The sequence below is a fragment of the Triticum dicoccoides genome, chromosome 7A (genome assembly GCF_002162155.2).
Source record: "Triticum dicoccoides isolate Atlit2015 ecotype Zavitan chromosome 7A, WEW_v2.0, whole genome shotgun sequence".
In the NCBI taxonomy this organism is placed as follows: Eukaryota; Viridiplantae; Streptophyta; class Magnoliopsida; order Poales; family Poaceae; genus Triticum; species Triticum dicoccoides.
Genome location: NC_041392.1, coordinates 488,577,295 through 488,603,028, shown reverse-complemented (window position 1 = coordinate 488,603,028; position 25,734 = coordinate 488,577,295). Strand labels below are relative to the sequence as shown.

Genomic DNA, 25,734 nt, shown 5'->3' with positions numbered 1-25,734 from the left:
GACATCGTCGAGCTGTACGTGTGTTGAACGCGGAGGTGCCGTCCGTTCGGCGCTAGGATCATCGGTGATCTGAATCACGACGAGTACGACTCCATCAACCCCGTTCACTTGAACGCTTCCGCTTAGCGATCTACAAGGGTATGTAGATGCACTCCCCTTTCTACTCGTTGCTGGTCTCTCCATAGATAGATCTTGGTGTTACGTAGGAAAATTTTTGAATTTCTGCTACGTTCCCCAACAGTGGTATCAGAGCTAGGTCTATTGCGTAGATTCTTTGCACGAGTAGAACACAAAGTAGTTGTGGGCGTCGATATTGTTCAATATGCTTGCCGTTACTAGTCTTATCTTGATTCGGCGGCATCGTGGGATGAAGCGGCCCGGACCAACCTTACACGTACGCTTACGTGAGACCGGTTCCACCGACAAACATGCACTAGTTGCATAAGGTGGCTGGCGGGTGTCTGTCTCTCCCACTTTAGTCGGATCGGATTCGATGAAAAGGGTCCTTATGAAGGGTAAATAGCAATTGGCATATCACGTTGTGGTTCATGCGTAGGTAAGAAACGTTCTTGCTAGAAACCCATAGCAGCCACGTAAAACATGCAACAACAATTAGAGGACGTCTAACTTGTTTTTGCAGGGTATGCTATGTGATGTGATATGGCCAAAAAGGATGTGATGAATGATATATGTGATGTATGAGATTGATCATGTTCTTGTAATAGGATTCACGACTTGCATGTCGATGAGTATGACAACCGGCAGGAGCCATAGGAGTTGTCTTTATTTTTTGTATGACCTGCGTGTCATTGAAGAACGCCATGTAAATTACTTTACTTTATTGCTAAACGTGTTAGCCATAGAAGTAGAAGTAGTCGTTGGCGTGACAACTTCATGAAGACACGATGATGGAGATCATGATGATGGAGATCATGGTGTCATGCCGGTGACAAGATGATCATGGAGCCCCGAAGATGAAGATCAAAGGAGCTATATGATATTGGCCATATCATGTCACTACTCTTATTTGATTGCATGTGATGTTTATCATGTTTATACATCTTATTTGCTTAGAACGACGGTAGTAAATAAGATGATCCCTCATTAAAATTTCAAGAAGTGTTCTCCCCTAACTGTGCACCATTGCTACAGTTCGTCGTTTCGAAGCACCACGTGATGATCGGGTGTGATAGATTCTTGCGTTCACATACAACGGGTGTAAGACAGTTTTACACAGCGAAAACACTTAGGGTTAACTTGACGAGCCTAGCATGTACAGACATGGCCTCGGAACACGGAGACCGAAAGGTCGAGCATGAGTCGTATAGAAGATACAATCAACATGAAAATGTTCACCGATGATGACTAGTCCGTCTCACGTGATGATCGGACACGGCCTAGTTTGACTCGGATCATGTAATCACTTAGATGACTAGAGGGATGTCTATCTGAGTGGGAGTTCATAAGATGAACTTAATTATCCTGAACATAGTCAAAAGACCTTTTGCAAATTATGTCGTAGCTCGCGCTATAGTTCTACTGTTTTAGATATGTTCCTAGAGAAAATATAGTTGAAAGTTGATAGTAGCGATTATGCGATCAGTAGAAAGCTTATGTCCTTAATGCACTGCTCAGTGTGTTGAACCCCAAACGTCGTTTGTGGATGTTTCGAACATCGAACATACACGTTTTGATAACTACGTGATAGTTCAGTTAAATGGTTTAAGTAGAGGCACCAAAGACGTTTTCGAAACGTCGCGGAACATATGAGATGTTTCGAGGGCTGAAATTGGGATTTCAAGCTCGTGCCCACGTCAAGAGGTATGAGACCTCCGACAATTTTCTTAGCCTACAAACTAAGGGAGAAAAGCTCAATCGTTGAGCTTGTGCTCAGATTGTCTGAGTGCAACAATCACTTGAATCGAGTGGGAGTTGATCTTCCAAATGAGATAAGTGATGTTTCTCCAAAGTCATTGCCACCAAGCTGCTAGAGCTTCGTGATGAACTATAACATATCAGGGATAGATAAGATGATCCTTGAGGTATTCACGATGTTTGACACCGCGAAAGTAGAAATCAAGAAGGAGCATCAATTGTTGATGGTTGGTGAAACCACTAGTTTCAAGAAGGGCAAGGGAACAAAGGGATACTTCATGAAACGGCAATTCAGCTGCTGCTCAAGTGAAGAAACCCAAGGTTGAACCCAAACCCGAGACTAAGTGCTTCTGTAATAAGGGGAACAACCACTGGAGCAGCATTACCCTAGATACTTGGTAGATGAGAAGGCTGGCAAGGTCGATAGAAGTATATTGGATATACATTATGTTAATGTGTACTTTACTAGTACTCCTAGTAGCACCAGGGTATTGGATACCGGTTCGGTTGCTAAGTGTTAGTAACTCGAAATAAAAGCTACGGAATAAGCGGAGACTAGCTAAAGGTGAGCTGACGATATATGTTGGAAGTGTTTCCAAGGTTGATATGATCAAGCATCGCATGCTCCCTCTACCACAGAGATTGGTGTTTGCGTTGAGCATAGACATGATTGGATTATGTCTATCGCAATACGGTTATTCATTTAAAGAGAATAATGGTTACTCTATTTATTTGAATAATACCTTCAATGGTCTTGCACCTAAAGGAATGGTTTATTGAATCTCGGTCGTAGTGATACACATTTTCATGCCAAAAGATATAAGATAGTAATGATAGTACCACTTACTTGTGGCACTGCCACGTAAGTCATATCGGTATAAAACGCATGAAGAAGCTCCATGTTGATGGATCTTTGGACTCACTCATTTTTGAAAAGTTTGAGACATGCGAACCATGTCTATTGGTATATATGCATGAAGAAGCTCCATGCAAATGGACCGTTCGGACTCACTTGATTTTGAATCACTTGAGATATGCAAATCATACCACATAGGCAAGATGACTGAAAAGCCTCGGTTTCAATAAGATGGAACAAGATAGCAACTTGTTGGAAGTAACACATTTTGATGTGTGCAGTCCAATGAGTGCTGAGGCATGCAGTGAATATCGTTATGTTCTTACTTCACAGATGATTCGAGTAGATGTTGAGAATATTTACTTGATGAAACACAAGTCTGAATTATTGAATGGTTCAAGTAATTTCAGAGTGAAGTAGCAGATCATTGTGACAAGAGGATAAAATGTCTATGATATGATCATAGAGATGAATATCTGAGTTACGAGTTTTGGCACACAATTAAGACATTATGGAAATTGTTTCGCAATTAATACTGCCTGGAACACCATAATGTGATGGTGTGTCCGAACATCATAGTTGCACCCTATTGGATATGGTGCGTACCATGATGTCTCTTATCGAATTACCACTATTGTTCATGGGTTAGGCATTAGAGACAACCACATTCACTTTAAATTGGGCACCACGTAATTCCGATGAGATGACACCGTATGAATTATGGTTTAGAGAAACCTAAGTTGTCGTTTCTTAAAAGTTTGGGGCTGCGACGCTTATATGAAAAAGATTCAGGTTGATAAGCTCGAACCCAAAGCGGATAAAATGCATCTTCATAGGAAACCCAAAACAGTTGGGTATACCTTCTAATTCAGATCCGAAAGCAATATGGATTGTTTCTTGAATCGGGTCCTTTCTCGAGGAAAGGTTTCTCTCGAAAGAGTTGAGTGGGAGGATGGTGGAGACTTGATGAGGTTATTGAACCGTCTCTTCAACTAGTGTGTGGCAGGGCACAGGAAGATTGTTCCTGTGGCACCTACACCAATTGAAGTGGAAGCTTATGATATTGATCATGAAACTTCGGATCAAGTCACTACCGAACCTCGTAGGACGACAAGAACACGTACTACTTCGGAGTGGTAAGGTGATCCTGTCTTGAAGGTCATGTTGCTAGACAACAATGAACCTACGAGCTATGGAGAAGCGATGGTGGGCCCAAATTCCGACAAATGGTTAGAAGCCATGAAATCCGAGATAGTATCCATATATCAGAACAAAGCATGGACTTTGATGGACTTGCCCGATGATTGGCAATCCATTGAGATAAATGGATCTTTAAGAAGAAGACGGACGTGGATGGTAATGTCACCGTCCATGAAGCTCGACTTGTGGCGAAAAGTTTTTCACAAGTTCAAGGAGTTGACTACGATGAGATTTTCTCATCCGTAGCGATGCTTAAAGTCCGTCGGATTCATGTTAGCATTAGCTGTATTTATGAAATCTGGCAGATGGATATCATAACGAGTTTCCTTACCAGTTTTCGTGAGGAAAGGTTGTATATAATACAATCAGAAAGTTTTTGTCGATCCTAAGGATGCTAAAAGGTATGCTAGCTCCAGCGATCCTACTAAGGACTGGAGTAAGCATCTCGGAGTTGGAATGTATGCTTTGATGATGATCAAAGATTTTGGGTTTGTACAAAGTTTATGAGAAACTTGTATTTCCAAAGAAGTGAGTGGGAGCACTATAGAATTTCTGATGAGTATATGTTGTTGACATATTGTTGATCAGAAATGACGTAGAATTTCTGGAAAGCATATAGGGTTATTTTGAAAGTGTTTTTCAATGGAAAGCCTGGATTAAGCTACTTGAACATTGAGCATCAAGATCTATAAGGATAGATAAAAATGCTTAATAATACTTTCAAATGAGCACATACCTTGACATGATCTTGAAGGTATTCAAGATGGATCAGTCAAAGAAGAAGTTCTTGCCTGAATTATAAGGTACGAAGTTAAGACATAAAGCTCGACCACGGCAGAATAGAGAGAAAGGACGAAGGTCGTCCCCTATGCTTAAGACGTAGGCTCTTCAGTATGCTATGCTGTGTACCGCACCTGAAGTGTGCCTTGCCATGAGTCAGTCAAGGGGTACAAGAGTGATCCAAGAATGGCTCACAGGACAGCGGTCAAAGTTATCCTTAGTAACTAGTGGACTAAGGAATTTTCTCGATTATGGAGGTGGTAAAAGAGTTCGTCGTAAAGGTTACGACGATGCAAGATTGACACCTATCCGGATAGCTCTGAGTAGAGATACCGGATACATATAATGGAGCAACAATTTAGAATAGCTCCAAGTAGAACAGTTATTTGGAACAGCTCCAAGTAGAGCGTGGTAGCTGCATCTAGGAAATGACATAGAGATTTGTAAAGCACACACGGATCTGAAAGGTTCAGACCCGTTGACTAATACCTCTCTCACAAGCAACATGATCAAACATAAAACTCATTGAGTGTTAATCACATAGTGATGTGAACTAGACTACTGACTCTAGTAAACTCTTGGGTATTAGTCACATGGTGATGTGACCTGTGAGTGTTAATCGCATGGCGATGTGAACTAGATTATTGACTCTAGTGCAAGTGGGAGACTGTTGGAAATAGGCCCTAGAGGCAATAATAAAAGTATTATTATTATATTTCCTTGTTCATGATAATTGTCTTTTATTCATGCTATAACTGTATTATCCGGAAATCGTAATACACGTGTGAATATATAGACCACAATATGTCCCTAGTGAGCCTCTAGTTGACTAGCTCGTTGTGATCAACAGATAGTCATGGTTTCCTGGCTATGGACATTGGATGTCGTTGATAACGGGATCACATCATTAGGAGAATGATATGATGGACAAGACCCAATCCTAAGACTAGCACAAAAGATCGAGTAGTTCATTTGCTAGAGCTTTGCGAATGTCAAGTATCTCTTCCTTTGACCATGAGATCGTATAACTCCTGGATACCGTAGGAGTGCTTTGGGTGTATCAAACGTCACAACGTAACTGGGTGACTATAAAGGTGCACTACAGGTATCTCCGAAAGTATCTATTGTTTTATGCGGATCGAGACTGGAATTTGTCACTCCGTGTAAACGGAGAGGTATCTCTGGGCCCACTCGGTAGGACATCATCATATGCGCAATTTGACCAAGGAGTTGATCACGGGATGATGTGTTACGGAACAAGTAAAGTGACTTGCCGGTAATGAGATTGAACAAGGTATTGGATACCGACGATCGAGTCTCGGGCAAGTAACATACCGATAGACAAAGGGAATTGAGTACGGGATTGATTAAGTCCTTGACATCGTGGTTCATCCGATGAGATCATCGTGGAACATGTGGGAGCCAACATGGGTATCCAGATCCCGCTGTTGGTTATTGACCGGAGAACGTCTCGGTCATGTCTGCATGTCTCCCGAACCCGTAGGGTCTACACACTTAAGGTTCGATGACGCTAGGGTTATAAAGGAAGCTTGTATGTGGTTACCGAATGTTGTTTGGAGTCCCGGATGAGATCCCGGACGTCACGAGGAGTTCCGGAATGGTTCGGAGGTAAAGATTTATATATAGGAAGTCCTGTTTCGGCCATCGGGACAAGTTTCGGGGTCATCGGTATTGTACCGGGACCACCGGAAGGGTCCCGGGGGCCCACCGGGTGGGGCCACCTGCCCCGGGGGGCCACATGGGCTGTAGGGGGTGCGCCTTGGCCTACATGGGCCAAGGGCACCAGCCCCTAGAGGCCCATGCGCCAAGATAAAGGAAAAAGGGAAGAGTCCTAAAGGGGGAAGGCACCTCCGAGGTGCCTTGGGGAGGATGGACTCCTCCCCATCCTTAGCCGCACCCCTTCCTTGGAGGAGGGGGCAAGGCTGCGCCCTTCCCCTCTCCCTTGGCCCTATATATAGTGGGGAAAAGGAGGAGCAATCATACCTAAGGCCTTTGGTTGCCTCCCTCTCCCTCCCGTGACACATCTCCTCTCCCGTAGGTGCTCGGTGAAGCCCTGCAGGATTGCCACGCTCCTCCATCACCACCACGCCGTTGTGCTGCTGCTGGATGGAGTCTTCCTCAACCTCTCCCTCTCTCCTTGCTGGATCAAGGCGTGGGAGACATCGTCGAGCTGTACGTGTGTTGAACGCGGAGGTGCCGTCCGTTCGGCGCTAGGATCATCGGTGATCTGAATCACGACGAGTACGACTCCATCAACCCCGTTCACTTGAACGCTTCCGCTTAGCGATCTACAAGGGTATGTAGATGCACTCCCCTTTCTACTCGTTGCTGGTCTCTCCATAGATAGATCTTGGTGTTACGTAGGAAAATTTTTGAATTTCTGCTACGTTCCCCAACAGTCGGAGCGCCTACCAAGACCGTGTCGTCCACTGCTAGAGATGGACGTTTGTCATCCACGGGGACGGACCAGGGCCTTGCATCGTGTCCTCTCGCTTCATCGGCGCCGTCGTCCTCCTTGTGGGGGCCGCTCCCACGACCTTCTCGTCCACTGCAACGGGACTTATCCCCTGATGCACCCGTCTACCATCGCAGATCTGCTTCAACGCCACCGACAACCATCGCACCCCCGATGCCTACACGACGCTGAAAAAGAGGCGGTACTTCATATCTGCTCAACTTTTTGATCTCAACCAGAAAATAGATCTTAACATGGTTACTATACTTTCTTTTCAGCTCTTAGAATTTAGTTCTTAGTTCGAAGCAAACAATGGTTGCTAAATAGCATTTATGCGGTTTGTAGCTTCAAATCTGCCATGGGACAGTCATAATAGGGTTTAATTGATCATTCTTAGGGTTTCCCCCTTTTTATGATCACTATACGATCAGCGTACGTGCTTCGTGTCAAAATAGCACTACTCCACCCATCAAGCTAAACAAGCTTAGTTGTTCAAATATGAATCTGATATTATTAAACAGAGTCGTTTAATTCGTCAGCTAAATGTTCCTAATTTAGTGTCAAAAATGCATGTACGCTGCTCGGGTGTGGATCTACAAGGTGCCCATGGTGGGCTGTGGCCCACCCTGGGATTTTGGGTCGGCCGAGGCTCGATTCCCCTCTGTTCTACCGCGCTTCCGATCTCTACTCGCCCCAGCCGCCTGCCTCGCCTGCGACTTGCCATCCCCAGATGGCATGCCTCTAGGAGGAGATGCCAGACTAACAGGAGGTTAGGAGCTGCTCGCTCAATAGCGTCACCGCTACCCGGGCGCGCAACCGTGCCTTCCTTCCCAGTCCGTTCAGGGCTCGGGCATGCAGCAGCCACTAAGCCAACCTAACTTATCCTGAGATATGTCCTCAACACTCAACAATCACTCCTCATCACCCATTTTCTAATTGATTCATTAGGGTTTGTTGTGTACTGAGTGCTACCTACACTTAATGGTTCAGATGTATTTTAGTAATCTTTAGTACCTGTAAAGTTCATAGGGTTTCAAAATTCCGGCCCTAGGAACAGACACTAGTCATTTTGGATTGTTAGTCATAGTGACATTGACCCAGTGCCGGCCAGGTTTGTTGACAATTTTACTTGTCTTTCTTACTCATTCAATATGATATCCAATTATACATGCCGATTAGTTGCAAACAATAAGTGCTAGACCAACTTCTTGATTCAGATTTTGGACAGTCACTTACTATAGTTACAATTCTGCATACTTGTCCTAGTAAGATCACAAGTAAATTCACTACCTCTACGCTTGCCTTGTCATATTTGTTGTCAATATTCTTTTATGGTGGACCACCCTGTTTCAAAATACTGGAACTGCAAACATGAGTGAATAGTATTTCTCTATGTGATCTCTTCCATCATGTGTGGGCAACAAACACTGCATTGTATAGAAAGAAAGTCTCATATCCACCTTTTACATAGACTATGCTATTCTACATGGAATACAATCTGCCTACTTGCTTTGTGTCGCACTACCAGCACTCAACCCTTGAAGCTAAACATTATGCCACTCATAATTCCTTAGTTTATTTGTTCAAATATGAATTTGATATGATTCTAATGTTCCTACTTCAGTTTTGAAATGCGTGTCTGCCTGTTATAGTGACATAAGAGGTTTGTATTTCTATGTGTAGTCTACTCAGCACGGTTGGGGGTGAACTTTGTATACGCAAGGGTTTATAGGGAGACACTCTTCGAGTTGAATCTACAATGCATTCCATAGATAATCTGACTACTTTTTATGTTTTCATGAATCTCAGATAGTGAACAACATCATAATGATTATGAGCTTGCTCGCATGAAAAGAATAAAGCAAAACAATGCCATGGCTATCAAACTTGGCATTAAGGGACTGAAATCAAGTCTGGATGCAATGCAATGCAAACACTCTCCACCTACAGATTCATGCTCAGAATATGATCCTAATAATGATTCTAAGCTAGGGGAGACCTAAGTCAATGTAGCTCCCTAGTGGAGGAGTCAGATGCAAATGCCCTATCTTATTCACCCATCAAGGTGCTTGCTCTAACTTCCCAAGGTTATATTGGTCGCACATATCTTGCAACTGATGCTTTGCATTGCTTCTACTATGTTGCACTGCCATTAGCTTAGTTTACACATCGTGTATGTGAATACGCCTAGTCTATCCATTTTTAGTACATATTCCATCTGTCATCATACCATATTTATCCATTCAAATGTTGTTCTTGTGTATCAGACGTTCAAAGGGAAGAGGGCGATTGCTAATCGCGGAGGAGCACGAACAAAGTATTTGGAAAAGGTAGAGACACCTGATAAATCAAATAGCACATTAGATGTAGTTGCAATATCACCAGACCCAGAAAACACGGCCAAAACTCTAGCAGACTGTAGCCCTACTACACTAGCCATCTCTGATGCCCCAACTCAGCAGACCCCAACTGCCGCAAACAGTATGATGATGCCAGTTGACATAGCACCAACTCTATGACGCAAAACCCCATTCCAGCAAAGAGAACACCAGTGAGAACCTCATTGCTAAACAACCACACCTAGAAGCTATGACCGACATGCTAGGCCGGTCTCACAGCCTTGCTCAGCAGCTTGCGCAGTAGTTCCCGCACAAGGATAACCTTTCTTGAATTATCTTGGAAGTGGTCTGGTTCAGTATTGTTTTGTTACGCTGCAATGGCACCCAGTTTTTGTAATCTGCTTCTTTGTTGCGCTTTATGAACACTGGTGGCGAACTTCGATGCCCAGTGGATGTAATGTACCATAAATCCTTTATTATATAGTGTAGGTTTATTCTAAGTTCCTATGCAGTAATTTCTTTATTGTATAGAGTAGGTTTGTTCTTAATTCCTACTAGTTACCATATATGCCATCATTCACTATGTGGAAAAAATGATGAAAATCGGATGTAGTCGACCGGGCTGAAACATTCACCTCTAATGGGCCTGCATTTTAGCGGGCCACAATTGGGCCGGCCTGCAACTTTCTTTTGCCTGAAAGGCCATTAGGGCATTCACACTTTGCACCAGGCCCACAACTTACACGACCCTATATTCAGCCCAAAGTTCAGTGGGGCCTTTAGTGGACCCAGCGCTTAGTTGGGCCCATGTAGCTTCATGTCGTTAACAGGCTGAATATTCTGCTGGCCTGTTACGGCCCAGAAGAAACCATGGGTCTTTAGTAGGCCGACATGCATGTTGGGCCTCAATTTTCACTAGTCGTTGACGGGCCTTCAGTAGGCTGAAATGTAGATCGGGCCATTATTGGCCCAGTTATATGACTGGCCATTACCAGGCCGAAACATATCTCTGGTCTTAGTTGGCCCACTGATATCATGGGCCTTTAAGAGGCCGAAAGCTTAGTAGAGGCATTAGCGGGCCAAATTATACGATAGTCCTTTAATAGTCCCAAAGTCATGTTGGGCTAAACTTTTTCCACCTTGATCACGGGCCGTTAGAGGCCTAGATGTCGCGTCGGACCATATATGGCACATGGGCAGCACGGGACATTCCCAGGCCGAAAGACACACCGGGCTGAAATGGGCCCATGTCTACATCGGGCCTCTAACAGGCCGAAATGTCACTCGGCTGTAATTGGGCCGAAATATTCGGCGGACAATTAACGGGCTAGATCTGGCTTCGGGCCATAAATGGGCCATGTTTAAACATGTCGTTAGTGGGCTGGCCCGCTAGTACCTGAGTAAATACTACGCGCCTTTGACTGGGCCAGCCTTTTAAACCTATATGGGCCTCTGTTTGGCCCTCCCACGTATCGACATATCATAGGCACGTCTCCTCCATTGGACGGACGACATCTGACCCACCGAGGAGCCGACACATGTTTCCTCCAGCCAATGATGATTTTACACGTGGAAAATCCCCATTGGTCCAGGTTGTTAACGGGTTATCGGATCCAAACCAGAACCCGGTAGCTTAACGACGGCCCGTTACGGTGGATGCCACGTGTCGGTTACCCTTGACGAAAGCACTTCCATGACGCGCCATTTATCGTAATGGAAGTGGACACTTCCATGATGATAATTTTGGTTTTGTCATGGAACACTTCTACGATAGCATAGGTATGACTATCTTCATTTTGTCATAAAATCATCATGGATGTACATGCATGACAAAAAACATGACCTACTGTGACAAACACATATCATCTCATCACAGAAGTGGTTTTTTGTAGTGGATCCCTCCAGATGTCTTGATGTTGTCCGCCTCACGAGGGTCTTGTCTTGGAGGCGCCGAAGATGGGTCATACCAGGCCATTGATGGAGCCACGCAGTGGGCCGCAGGCAGGCAAGTATTGGTACTCTGATTCCCAGAATGCCGATAGTAACCCCCGGGCCCAAGGCGCGCTCGGTCTTGGCTTCGTGGCGAAGCCAAAGGGCAAGGGTGAAGCGCCATGGGCCCCAATCGCCTGCGGACCCAGCCGACGCGTGGCGCTTTATGGGATGTGGGCGTCTCCGCTTCCCCACGTCTCCTCGGAAATTGCCCGACTTGACAACTGCCTGATGAATGCAGAAAAGCCATCATTGCCTAGAATCACGAGAGGCCGGCGATTGGCCTCCCTCAACTATAAATACGAGAGGGGGCGGAGCCCCCTGCTTATCTTCATCTTCTCAACGCTCGCTCCTCCTTCTTCCTCTTCATCCTGCTGTCTTGACAGAGCGTGCATGGTGCTAGTGAGGAGGTTCTCCGCCGCGGAGAAGGGAAAAACCCCTCAGGTGGAACCTGAGCTGCTTTCGTCGAAGAAGAGGCATGACCACTCTCACGATGCCGCCACGGTGCCCATGGGGACGCGTCCTTTGCATGAACGCGCTGCATCGGCTTCCCAGTCCACGCGTATGCTCGCGTGCAAAGCCCCACCCATGGGAGCGGCCATGGACACCGCGAGGGGTGCAGCCGTGGAGAAGAACAAGCGGTGCATGTAGGGCCACACCACCCACGAACCCATGCCGAGAGCACGGCCCGCGAGTTTGTGGTGTGGGCAGCAATGCCGCCGTGCACATGGCTCCGGCTCCCACACTCCCTAGCGAGGGAGATACCGCCAATAGGGCCGTGGAACTGTGGCTGCAGCACGATGGTTGCTATAGCCAGGCTTCAGAAGCGGAAGTCGAGGTCTTCGACTCTGGCAACGTCTTCACGACTCGAGGATGGGGCGTGATCGCCTGCTCCTTCCGCCCGAAGGGAGGTCACACCATTCACTTCGAGTATAACGAGGCGTCGACGCTCTTCTTCAAGGTCTTCGGAGAGGATGACCGATGCCAGGAGTGCTGCCCCAGGGGAGGAGGTCAAGGCAGCGGGGCCACCTACGGTGAACTTGCCCTTGGCCTTGTCCGCGACTCTTTTGACAGTAGTAGTGCATCCTCCGGACATGGCTCGAGCGACGACGACAGCTACAAGCCGCCGCTCCTCCGTGGTTGGGCCTAGTGGAGGCAAGGCGCCAGCCCGACTCCACGGGCGACGTTGTTTGGGTCGCGGTCCTTGGGAGACCCTTTTAATTTTGCTTTGTTGCTGCGGAAAACCATGAAGGGCCCCGCGAGGGTATGTAAAAATTGTGATGCTTTTGTCTTAATGTTAATATTCCCAATCAATGTTGTGTTTGCGCTTCTTGCTTTGGCATGGTTTCCCCTTTCATTCTCGCGGTAGCTTAGTGCTCTACGCCGGCAGGACCCAATCCCCAGGCTAGCTTCGGCCGTCGCTGGTATGACAGGTTGCGATGTCGTGGTCAAGGCCATGAGGTGAGCGGCAGATGACCCAAAGTATAGGGAATCAATCATAGTCCTTTCGATAAGTAAGAGTGTCGAACCCAACGAGGAGCAAAAGGAAATGACAAGTGGTTTTCAGCAAGGTATTCTCTGCAAGCACTGAAATTATAAGTAACGAGTAGTTTAATAGCAAGATAATTTGTAACGAGCAAGTAACAATAGTAGTAACAAAAGTGTAGCAAGGGAGCCCAATCCTTTTGAGGCAAAGGATGGGCCAAAACGGTCTCTTATGATAAGCAAAGTGTTCTTGAGGGTACACGCGAATTTCATCTGGTCACTTTCATCATGTTGGTTTGATTTGTGTTCGCTACTTTGATAATTTGATATGTGGGTGGATCGGTGCTTAGGTGTTGTTCTTACTTGAACAAACCTCCTACTTGTGATTAACCCCCTTGCAAGCATCCGCAACTACGAGAAAAGTATTAAGAATAAACTAGGAAAATTTCCCATGCGTTGCAATGGGAGAAAATAGCATCCCTACATTATCCTTCCTTCAACTAAAGTAACATAGCTTGCAAGGCACGAGAATCAGGTTGTGGGGATGTGGTAGACATGAAACATTTTTTTCTGAATTCTCGAGTGCAGAAGTTCGTCGGCTTGTTTTTTAGCGCCCTTATATTGAGTTGGTGCCTAGGTGATGTAATCTTTAATGGGGTCCAGCTAACATGGAAACCGTTGAAGAGGAGGTAAACATGTGCCACAAAGAGATAATTATTTTTCAAAGGCCTTTGAAAAAATAGAGAAATTGACGGTATTTTCATGGTTGATTTTCTAAGGTGCAATTGTGAAATATTCTTTTACCGAGCAGTTTCGTGTTGTTGATGGACCAAACCCAACTTAGGCAGATGAATCATCCACCTCGTCTTGACCTAGACCTATACATAGTTTGTTTCATGACCAGTAAAATAGTAAGTTACTAACTAGTCAATCTATGAAATGGGACAAGACAAAACCATGTGTGGAGGCAAATTAGGCCTTTAGTTTCTTCTATCTCCATGATGCTCTCTCATTGTGCACACATCCATCCTATAACATCAACAATCAAAACCAAGTAGTTGTTTGAGATTATCAACATTGATATGCAAAACCAACAAACCAAGGTACATGAAACTATGTTGTGTTTAGTTTTGCACAACTTTACACATGTACACAGTTCTAGGATAAATCGATACAGTCTTGCTTTCCTATTAGATCTTCATGCAGATCAAGCTGGTATATGCAGAACCTAGCTTGTGTACCTAGCTATAGGAAACTTAATTAGATTGAGCTTTGCACAACAACACACATCTACACACCGAGGAGGAAACTGAAAAGACTACAAAAGAGTCATTCTTCATTGTATTTGGTTAGGATCCAAGCAGGTCCGGATAGCGGCCGCCCTCCACGCCAATTACAGGAAGGCCCTCCATACAAATACACTCGGGTGCCTTAAAAAACTCTCCTTTAATTAGGGGGTTTCTTGTTTTTTTCTTGAACAATCACCAATTAGCATCACCTAATCTCCTTTAATACTTGTTTTCTTAAACGCCCTCTTTTAAATTTATGCAACAAGCATGGCATTATGAATCTCATTAATTTCCCACAAGTTAATTAGCCCAAATTGCGCCTAATTAGTCCACATAGGACGCACCGAATCATTCTCTTCCTTCCTTCCAGTTAAATTAACGCCCACATAGTATGGATATTCCTTCCTATTTTAATTGGCCCACCATATTTCTTTCCTTCCCAGGACTCATTACCCACTAATTTTCTTCCTTCCTTCTTCCTTCGTTTCCTTTTAATTAGCCCACATAGTATGGATGTATATATCTTTCCTTCCCTGGACTCATTTTCCTTCCTTCCTTAGCCAACTTATTGATCTGGTTGATAAAGTGTAACTCTAAGACGTATATATGTTGATGCTTTCAGTTGTAACGTGGCGAGGTGGTACTATTGAATAAGAAAAGTAAACGTCTTGACTACACATGAGCTGATATTGCTTAGTTGGTAGGTGTGTATGGTATGGTCTGAGAGATCGCGAGTTCAATTCCTGACGCAAGTAAATTTATTTTTTTGCCAAAATATCCGACCAGGCCCACCTTGGCCCATGCAGGGATGCACAAAAAAATCAATGTGAGGCCCATGCGGGGAATTTTGGTTGAGACGGACGGACGGACGAAGACCGACAAAAATTAGGGAGTAACCAATTAGTACCACCTCGCGTATATGTTTTATATTTAAACTGAAAGCATAAATTCATGAAAAGAAGCGTATTGTGACGGTGAACCCACTAAGTCAATCCGTTCTTTATTATTAGAGAAAGATTCTAACGATAGCATTAAACTTTTGGTTCCAATCGATCCCTTATGGAATAGCGCATAAACTAGGGTTGAAGTTTCTGTCACTCTCGCAACCCATCATCTAATAACTATTCCACAACGCATTCCCTTAGGCCCAAATATGGTGCAGTGTCATGTAGTCGACATTCACATGACACCACTCAGAGAATCACAACATACATACCATCAAAATATCAAACACATATCAAGTTCACATGATTACTTGGAACAAGATTTCTCCCGTGACCTCAAGAACAAAAGTAACTACTCACAAATGATAATGATGCTCAAGATCAGAGGAGTATTAAATAGCATAATGGATCTGAACATATAATCTTCCACCAAATAAATCATATAGTAATGAACTACAAGATGTAATCAACACTACTAGTCACCCACAAGTACCAATCTATAGTTTCGGCACAAAGATTGAACACAAAAGATGAACTAGGCTTTGAGAGGAGATCGTGTTGTTGAAGATGTTGATGGAGATTACCCTCCCCAAGATGGGAGAGTTGTTGATGATGATGATGACGATGATTTCCCCCTCCCGGAGGGAAGTTCCCCCAACGGAATTGCTCCGCCAGAGGGCAAAAGTGCCCCTACCCAAGTTCTGCCTCGAGACAGTGGCACTTCATCCCGAAAGTCCTCTCCTTATTTTCTCTGGGTCAAAATGACTTATATACCAGAAGATGGGCACTAGAGGTGGGCCGGGCTAAGCACAACCCACCAGGGCACGCCTGGGGGGCCAGGCGCGCCCTGGTGTCTTGTGCTCACCAGGTGGCCCCCTCTGGTAGTTATTTGCTCCAATATTTCTTATTTATTCCATAAAAATTCCCCATGAAGTTTTAGCTCATTTGGAGTTGTGCAGAATAGGTAGTCTGATGTAGCTTTTTCAGGTCCAGATTCCAGCTGTCGGAATTCTCCCTCTTTGTGTGTAACTTGCAAATTATGAGAGAAATGGCATTAGAATTACTCCAAAAGGTATTATTATGCATAAAAACATTATACATAACAGTAGGTAAACATGATGCAAATGGATGTATCAACTCCCCCAAGCTTATACCCCGCTTGTCCTCAAGCGAAAACTAAAATCTAAAAATATGTCCACATACTTAGAGAGGGAGGTGTCGGTAAAAACAAAATACGGACATAGAAGCATCATGTGAATCTTTACCTAATATTAAAGGACGGAGGATTTCATAGTTCTCCATATGTCACCCTATTATATCTGTTGATTTTATGTTAATCACATAGATTGATGGATGAGATTGAAAAGTATATTTACCCCAACGATCAATCTGCTCTAGTCGGTCTAGCGATCAACTCGTTTTTTAGGAAACCCTAGCGATGGATCTTTGGTCGGCCCAGGCTAACTCAATCCAATGGACCGGCCGAAGCCCAGCTAGCGTTCCTAACTGGAATAGAGCGACCGACCCTCGAGAGCAACTAGTTAACAAGTGCTTCTTCAGGAGCTTCGCAACGATCAGCGCCACTTGGTGCCTCTCAGCCTTTCACCACGTGTCGCGCTCTGGACACTCCCTCCAGATTTTTTTTATTTTTTCGCACGCGTTTTCGGCTTTTAAATGGTTTTTCCCAGGTTTTTTCAACCCTTTGGTTTCCACCGGTCTTCCTTCACTTTTCAAACAAAAAAATTGAAAAAAAAAATATTTTGCGCGAAAAAATACGTTTTATTTTTTTTATTTTCATGAGAGTCGCGGTTTTGCTTCCACGAGAGACATGGTTTTGCTTTCGCGAGTCAAGGTCGTGCCTCTCGAAAACGAAAAAAACATGTTTTTTATTTTTTTTTCTTTCGTGAGAGTCACGATTTTGCTTCCACGAGAAGCACGGGTGTGCTTTCGCGAGAGTCACGGCCGTGCCTCTCGGAAACAAAAAAAAATAACGCGTTTTTCTGTTTTTTCTTTCGCGAGAGTCACGGTTTTGCTTTCGCGAGAAGCATGGTTGTGCTTTCGTGAGAGTCACGGCCGTGCCTCTCGAAAAGGAAAAAAACGCGTTTTCTGTTTTTTTTTCCTTTCGCGAGACTCACGGTTTTGCTTCCGCAAAAGTCACTGTTGTGCTTTCACGAGAGTCACGGCCGTGCCTCCTTGAAAATGGAAAAAAAACATGTTTTTTCTTTTTTTTTCTTCCGCGAGAGTCATGGTTTTACTTCCGCGAGAGGCATAGTTGTGATTTCGTGAGAGGCACGGGCGTGCCTCTTTCGGATTGGGAAAAACCCGTGCTCCCAGTTCGGTTTTTTTGTCTGGTTTTTTCATGAAAATAAATTCATCAAAACCTATCAACATGGGATCTAATTTTGAAAATCTCAACGCGAGTAATCCAACGGCGAAAGCAGTTCGAATTTGAACGCACGGTTTGAGAGATAAAACATTTTGAACAAACGGATCTACGAAAAAAAGGAAAAACTATCAGGTTACGACAAGTGGCGCGCTGCATGTGAACCACTTGTCGCAACTAGAGGAATTGAAGTGATCTTTGCAACAAGTATTTCTTAATTAGTGATTTCGCCGACCCTACCACGCTTGATCGATTCCAAAAAAAGGCGTTCCACTCGATTGGATAAAAAGACGGAAACCGAACATTGCACATACGTGCAAATAAACTGGGAAGAAATCAAGAGTTCAAAAAAAAAACTGGGAAGAAACCACTCCGTCCAAAAAAACTCCATCCAATCTCAAAAGTGCAAGTATGACTCCTAATGGCTCCAGGACTCCATATCATATTTAGATAGATACAATTGCTGCTATAAATGTACATGTACAATCCCCTTAATCCAATATATATCAAGTCTTTGGGATGCATGTACTACCTGAGCAATGAGCTCCTGTGGTGAGCGTCCGCCCGCGGCGCTGCCAGATCCGCTCCAGCCGTCCTCCCCCTGCGGCCGCCGAGGTCAGATCCGGTGCCCCTGCTCTGCTGCGTGCCTCATGTGAGGAGATGGGCGTCTCCCGTTCGCGCTCGCGGGTGGGCGCGCGGCGCCGCCGCCCGCTTCTTCCTCGGCAGTCCTCCGGTGTTGCGGCCTCGTCCGGTTACTGCTGCTCTGCCTCGACCTCCGTTCGCTCTGCGTGTGACGGCCAGGCTCCGACGCCTCCTCCCCCGCGTGTCTCCTCTCCCACGGCCGATTCGCGGCGAACTTCGGACGGGCCTCGCTCTCCTGCTGCTCCGACGATGGGAGCCGTCCCGGCCTCTCCTGCTGCCGGCGTCGCCCCGGCCCGTCTGCCGCCGCCATCCGCGCGCGGCCTAGCCGCGGCCTCCCTCGCCTCCCGCAAGGCTGACCCGACCGTGCAGGGGCGACAGGTCTCGTGCGAGGTTCCGTCCATGCCCGAGTCGCCGGCAAGGTCCAAGCTGGTCCTCGTGACGCCAACACCTACCGCATCACCCGTCGTTACTGCTGGAGACGGCGGTCATGTCACTGGGCCCTCTTCCGACCTGAGGGCTAGAAAGCTACTGGCTGCCTCGGGTGCTCCTGATGCTTTGGCTGCGGGTATGGTGCAGTCTTTGTGGAGCTCCCTCGACGACGATGACGAAGATGATGAGGATGGTGTTGAGCTGGCCCCGCAAACGCCGCTGCCTACCAAGTGCTCCAGCGGGGTGAGCGCTGAGCATGAGGCAGCTACCTGCGTGGGTTGGCAGGAGGTGCGGCCGCGGCATGGTTCACATCGTCTGGCGCCTCGAGCTCCGGCTTCGTCCCCTTGGCCCATCCCTGCGTGGCTCCATGGCCGATGCTGCAGGTGCCTTGTTACTGGACACCGTGCAGCGAAGTGCACGGATCCCTTTCGGTGCTCTCACTGCCTGGGGAACGGCCATCGGGTCCATGAGTGTCGGAACGCTTGGCGTCCCCTCAGCTTGCTCGATAACCCTACTGCTTCGTCATTGTCTCGCCTCGACACCATTCATCATCTTCATCCACCTTCATGTCAAGCCCACTCTAATGCCACGCTTTCCTCCAAGGCGATCCAATGTGACTCCTGGGCGTCGGTTGTTTCTTCTTCTGCTGGTTCTACAGCCTCAGCTGAGGTGGCACTTAAGTCTGTCTTTACTGCGCAAGCCGAGCTGCTACGCTCTGAGTTGCAAGGCATGGCTTCCTTGCAGATGGTGAAGGCGATTCAGCCTCTGAGTGATGTGGTTGATTCAATGCACGGATGGCTGCTGCGGGCTGGGAGCCTTCTGGAGCGTGCAGAGGTTGCTCTGGGCAGGCTATCTCCTGCGACGGCCGAGGCGCCACTCCCTCCTATGTCGCCTCCTCTGCCAAAGCTTGTCGTTGACTTCGAGGGCAACAATGATGTGGATCTCTATGGCTGCTTTTCCCCTCGTGCTTCTGGCTTCTCGCCCCGTGTTGGGTCCAGTTCGACGCCCCAAGTGTTGCTGGACTTCGAGGGTGTGGCCTCCGTCGAGGTAGTGTCTCCGGTGTTGCAGATCATGCCCGAGCTGCAGATGTTGAGTGGGGAACTTGTTTCACCTTTGTCGATGGAGCAACTCAAGTTGGACTCTCCCCAGGCTTCGGAGGTGGATTTGGCGTCCTCACCACCCCCCATGGAGCCTTGTCAGGTGTCAAACATCCTACCTCTCGACGTCATGGAGAGCGGAGTTTTAGATGCTGTCGTCGTTCCCTCATCTGTGTCCATCGGGCAGGTGATGCCTGTGAGTGGCATGACCACGGAGCCACTTGTGTTGGCACCTACCCCAAATTCAAATGCTCTCTTCGCGAAGGAACTTTGTGACTTGCTAGCCAGCGTTGAAGTTGCTAGACCTGGTTTAGGTAGGTCGATTGCTTGCCTCCTAACAGGAACGCCAATAAGGGACAAACAAAAGAAGGTGGGCAATCGCAAGAGTGGCGCCAAAGGCAAGACGTCTTTGGCTGCTTGATTGGGTTGTCATTGTGGGTTGGGAGGTGCCTCTGGATTTGTGGATGTTGTATCTTCGGTGAGTGTGACGGACCGTGCGGTTGTGGGGTTTTATGCCGTGTGAGTGCGGTTGAGTGCGGTTGTGGGGTTTCATGTCGTGTGAGTAGTTCGTTTGTGCTCCGTTTGTATTGGTTTTTGCCCGGTTTTTCATTAATTAACTGGGCAATTCTCTTCTTCTTAATTAATCGATGAGGCAAAACTTTTGCCTCCGTTTCGGAAAAAAAAAGTCTTTGGTCGATCCTTCTTAACAAGTCAGCTTTGCACGTCGTCTCGCCGGTATCGCCGCTGACAGCAAAAACAACGAGCCAAGTATGTACAAATCAAATTTACAATCAGCAATGACCTCCTCATGCTTCTAAGGGCAAACATAGACATATATGGCCCCGTGCCCCTGTCCTACTATTGTAATTTTATATTAGAATAAAACAATTAATCATCTAGTCTTAAAGAGTGATTACATGCTGATCAGCAAAGGAGTACAAGCGATATAACTCAAAACTACTGAGAACATACATAGGCAAAATAAGACAGTTCTTGTAAATACATTGGTCAAGACATGAATTTTATATATTCCTAAAGATATCTACATTAACATATAGAGAAGCCAATAAAAACAAAAATAAGACAATTCTTGTAAATACATCAGTCAGGACGTGGATTTTATATATTCCTAAAGATATCTACATCAGCATATAGATACGGGAAAGTGAACAGCCGGTTTCACAGTATATAGATGATTCACAACTGCTGATAGGATTTAGCATTTAAAAGAGCTGCTATAGAGGACATCAAATAATTCTCAAATGTTCGCAGCATTATGTTGGAAACAACAAAATAATCGGGTCCAAACGATCATAAATCCCAATACCTACTTACCGGGTATTTATCAACTAAAAGTCTAAAACTGGGCTAATAGATCCCATGAAACAATTTTTATTATGGATGGCCCTAAAGCACAGAAAAGATAATAAACTAATACAATTTTCCCCATCCAGTGTGAATATTGATCTGGTTCAGACAAGATGAGATGATAGTTTTACAGTTGAGACTACAGGCTATTGCACTAATCTTCTATGTCTAAATAGCTAGCCCCCACTAGCCTATTTCTCTCAACATGCAAGTATGCCACCTCATCATTCAACATGCATGGAGGAAGGTGCACCACAACATGCAATCATGCATAATAAAAAACCACCTCAACATGTAAACATGCATGAGAATTTACATTCTATTATGATATTTACATTATACAATAATCAAGCACCACAAATCATATTTATTTTCAGCTTCTCATATTATATATTCTCCAAATATTCATGTTCCATACAACCAATTCTAACTGAATATATTGCAAAACATTCCCGCAACAACGTGCGGGGTATCATCTAGTTCATAAATGCAGGGTTACCAAGAGTTCAAGAAAAAAAATCATAGCGTAAAGCATGAATAGCTTCCCAATCCATGAAATGCATGAGGTCATGAGGGCATGAACAGGAAAGATTATCGAGCTTGAATCATGACAGAACAAGCGCATGACAGGATATGTAGTAGCAGCGCATGTTACATGGGGTGTTAGACAAAAGAAGTCCATAATATGAATGACTTTTGAGCCAAGAAAATAAATTAGTAACAAAAGAGTGACTACATGCCCCACTCAGTATTAAATTACCAGAAGTACGACCAATGTGAGTTTCATATCTACAACAAGATCATGGTTGCATTTGCAGATGAAGTAAAAAATAGTCCATTTTAAATATTTGCAAGACATATACATCACCTTGATAAGTTCTTCCCGCATCTCAAGGAATTCCAGTTTTTTCCTCCTCTCAGAAACTGAATCTTTAGATGGCAATACTATAAAAACTATATCCACAACTTCATCTGGTAGAGAAGACAATATTGCCACAGCAGCCTCCTCAGGTTTCATTCTCCTAGATACGATAAAAGCCCTGACAACATTAGAAAGATGAGTAAGGGTGCAAGCCCAAATAGTACTTTTGTAGCCACCGAGAAATATATCAAGAGAATTTACCTTGAAGGTATGAGAATGGACAATGGCATAGCATGATTGAGTGAGAGGTCCAACCAGTCTCGTAGCTGGACATAAAATGAAGTTGTAATGAATTACATTAACACAAGAAGTTATGGTTGTTAAAAGCAATATGATCCAACTTTAATTGTGTTTATCTCTAAGTGGAGAGACAATGATGGATGTAGTTCACAACAACATCAGACTTCACATTACAGTACTACAGAAGGAATATAGATCTGGGAGCAAAAATTATGAAACGAGATCATATAGAAGGGACAACTGATTAATAAACTATGATGGACTAGGATAAGTAACCATGGTTCCAAATAGGGCATAGAGGTACTTACAGATAGCACAAACAAAGAAACGGAAGTCATCTTTTGAAGACAAAAGGTCCTACGATGAAAAAAGGTCAAAACAAAAACAGTATATAGTATTCAAAGTGCTGATACGATTTAACATTTAAAGGAGCTACTATAGAAGACATCAAATAATTATCTTTTGAAGAAAACAGTGGAAATGATAGGAAGCTTAAAATTTCCGCAGAATTCACCAAAAAGATATCACCAATACAATTTCCGCAGAGTTCACCAAAAAGATACCACCAATATATAGATGATTGGTTGGCAGTTGGCACATAGACACTACATAGTTCTTCATCACCATTATCAGTCTGTGATGCAATGATAGATGATCACTTTAGAATCCAACAAAAAGAAAGTATATTAGCACACCATTAGCATGCTAACCATGTGGACTTAGACTATTAGATATCACATGGTTCATCGGTTCTGTCACTGTTCTTTACAGAATCTTCAAGCGCTCAAGACCTGTGCTGATGCATGTATCATTTTTAATTAGTTTATATTTTTTATTAAATAACACACTAAACGTTGTTGCTGATACATTTATCGATCCTAATTAGTATATCATTTTTATTAAATAACAGATTCTTACACATTCCAAAACTTTCGTCCAGGCAAGCCATTTATTTTTATTAAATAATAGATTCTTACACATTCCAAAACTCGTGCAGGCAAGCCATTTGAGTTGCAATCTCCATTAATGGATGCCAAGGAACGAAACAAGCAGCAACACCAACACCAAACACAGCTAGATCAACTCCAACTGCAGCTGCTAGGGGTCTTGGTGCACAGGTTGAATGCGGCGGCAAGGACACCAGGCGACGAAGGCATGTTATTTCTAGACGTGGCAACAAGTAACCAGAATGAAAGATACATCTATGACTATGAACAAACAGGAGACACCCAGCCGGGAACACCTAACAAGTTTCGTCCTCTCTTATTTTAGATCATATCTACACTCTGCATTTTATTCAGAAAAGCATACAAAGTAATGCAATCATTACATTTAATTATGTGCTACTAGGGACAGGTGCTCAAGTGTAGTTTAATCATGCAATAATTAACTGTACTTTCCAAAAGTTACATAATTGAACCTTCTAACCAGTTCCTTGCCCTCTGCTCTGCAAATCTATTGGTTCAGTTAGTCCTAAACTTCGCATCTAAAATGTCAATGGACGAGAGCATGTTATTGCCCAGTTTAAGTTCAGTAATCTTTCATGCAGATTAGTACTAATTTTTCTGCTGCAGTGCGGTACATGGAAAGAAGGGAGGAGAAGGCGAGAGTGGGGGTGGACCTCCATGGTGCCAGCAGCAGTAGGTCGGAGGAGCTCAGAGCAGTGGAGCCGTCTCCTCGCAGGGCCTCCGCGTCGACGAGCAGGACCACGCCGAGGAAGCAGCGACGAGCAGGGCCTCCCACACCTCCTCTACCGGCCAGGAGAGCCGCTGCATCCGCACAAGGAGGCACTATAGGCGTCGGAGAGGAGCCGCGCCGTCAACGGTGGTGCGGGTGGAGCTGAAATAAGAGGGAGCCACGCAAGATTCCGCTGATACGGCGGCGCGGGTGGAGGGCACGACGGTGCAGCCACCGGAAGCGATATTCTTCCTGCCCTCGTCCTCCAAGAACGACGAGAAGATGGGAGATGGCGGTGGTGTTGTCCACTAGGGAGAAGTGAGTGAGAGTGGGGAATAGAAAGGGGTGCGTCTTTTTTAGTAATAACAGAGAGAGTACGTTTTTTTAGAAATAGAGAGAGTACGTGTTGTATGTTTTTTAGGCCAGTACGTGTTGTGTATGTGTGTGTCGGTCAAGTCCTTCTGCTTGGGCCAAGCCCAAAAACAGTGCAAAAAACAAATATAAATAAAATATATTTTTCCAAAAAAAGGTTGTTAACAAAAAAGATAAAATAAAAAAAATGTTCTAAAAAAATACAAAAATACACCTTTAAAAAATGTGTTTTCTAACAAGAAAAATATAATCAATTAAAGATTATTTCATGCGCAACTACTCTTTCATCACATAAAAGTACGGAGCTAAATTAGGTCCTGACAAATGTCATTAGGGTCACTTGTTCGCGTCCGTATTTTATGGTCGAAAATGCTAGTATAACCTTATTTCTAACGTTAGCCAAAATTGGATATAAAAAGTGTTGTGTGACGCCATGTAGAGCATGTTTAAATTTTTGCCCGTTGCAACGCACGGACATTTGAACTAATTATTATAACAGCAACAAATTTTAACATAAAACTTTTATCATAGACTTTTATCATAGACTTCTTTTATCATAGACTTCTTTTATCATAGACTTCTCATGAATAAGTAACAATTCATCACAACATCGAAGTATAAAGCATAAACTCTATTGGAAACCAACAAACTATGTTCTCAGTCAACTTTGCAACTACAATTCATCATCTTTTCAGGAAGGCTCACATATCGGAGCCTTTAGGCAAGTCCACATACTCAATCATCATATAGTCTTCTACGGTTGCTAACACTCACCATATACACATGAGCAAAACATTTCAACAGGACACATAGAAAGATAGGGGCTTATAATTCTGCCTCCTAATGTATTCATCTCAAGGGTGATGTCAACAATAATAACTCATGTTACCTATATCCAACTGGATATATGTGCCTAGATCTTTCCTCACCACATGATGCTTGCCAAAAGAGAAAATAAAAAGGAATAGAAAGAGGAACTTTGATTCTTGCATAGAAGTAAATACATAAAAATTAAAGATAGACCCTTCGCAGAGGGAAGCAGAGGTTGTCATGCGCTTTTTGTTTGTATGCTCAATCCCTTAGTGCAAAAGAACATCACGTTATATTTTCCCTTGTGATAGCGATCTTTATTATGCAGTCTGTCGCTTTTATTATTCACCATCACAAGTTTGTACAACGCTCAATTTTCTCTTACACTAAATGATCTAACACTTTTAGAAGCAATTTTTATTGCCTTATTGCATCGATGACAACTTATTTGAAAGATCTTACTCAATCCTTAGGCAGGTATGGTGGAATCTTCAAAATAAGATTTAGGTTTAAGGGTTTTTGGATGCACAAGTAGTATCTCTACTTAGTGCGGAATTTTCG

The 25,734-nt window shown here is 44.5% G+C and overlaps 1 protein-coding gene across 2 annotated transcripts; it reads right to left on the bottom strand.

The window, feature by feature from the left end:
- Positions 1-20,609: 20,609 nt before the first annotated feature.
- LOC119331458 lies at positions 20,610-24,432 on the bottom strand. Of its 2 annotated transcripts, XR_005160516.1 has the most exons (4): positions 23,936-24,432; positions 22,623-22,671; positions 22,276-22,340; positions 20,610-22,192 (listed from the first exon to the last, which is right to left on the bottom strand). XR_005160516.1 is itself a non-coding variant. In XM_037604617.1 (3 exons), the coding sequence occupies exons 1-3, from the start codon at positions 23,939-23,941 to the stop codon at positions 21,904-21,906; spliced, it is 360 nt and encodes a 119-aa protein (XP_037460514.1). In that variant the 5' UTR covers positions 23,942-24,432; the 3' UTR covers positions 20,610-21,903. The 2 variants fall into 2 exon arrangements, 1 of the variants encoding a protein (XP_037460514.1); XM_037604617.1 differs by lacking the exon at positions 22,623-22,671.
- Between the last annotated feature and the right edge of the window lie 1,302 nt (positions 24,433-25,734).

Excerpts from the sequence above, each read along its gene's own strand:
- LOC119331458 (XM_037604617.1), bottom strand. Across the intron at positions 22,193-22,275 it reads TCCATTCTCATACCTTCAAG|GGCTTTTATCGTATCTAGGA; the intron begins GTAAATTCTCTT and ends TAATGTTGTCAG.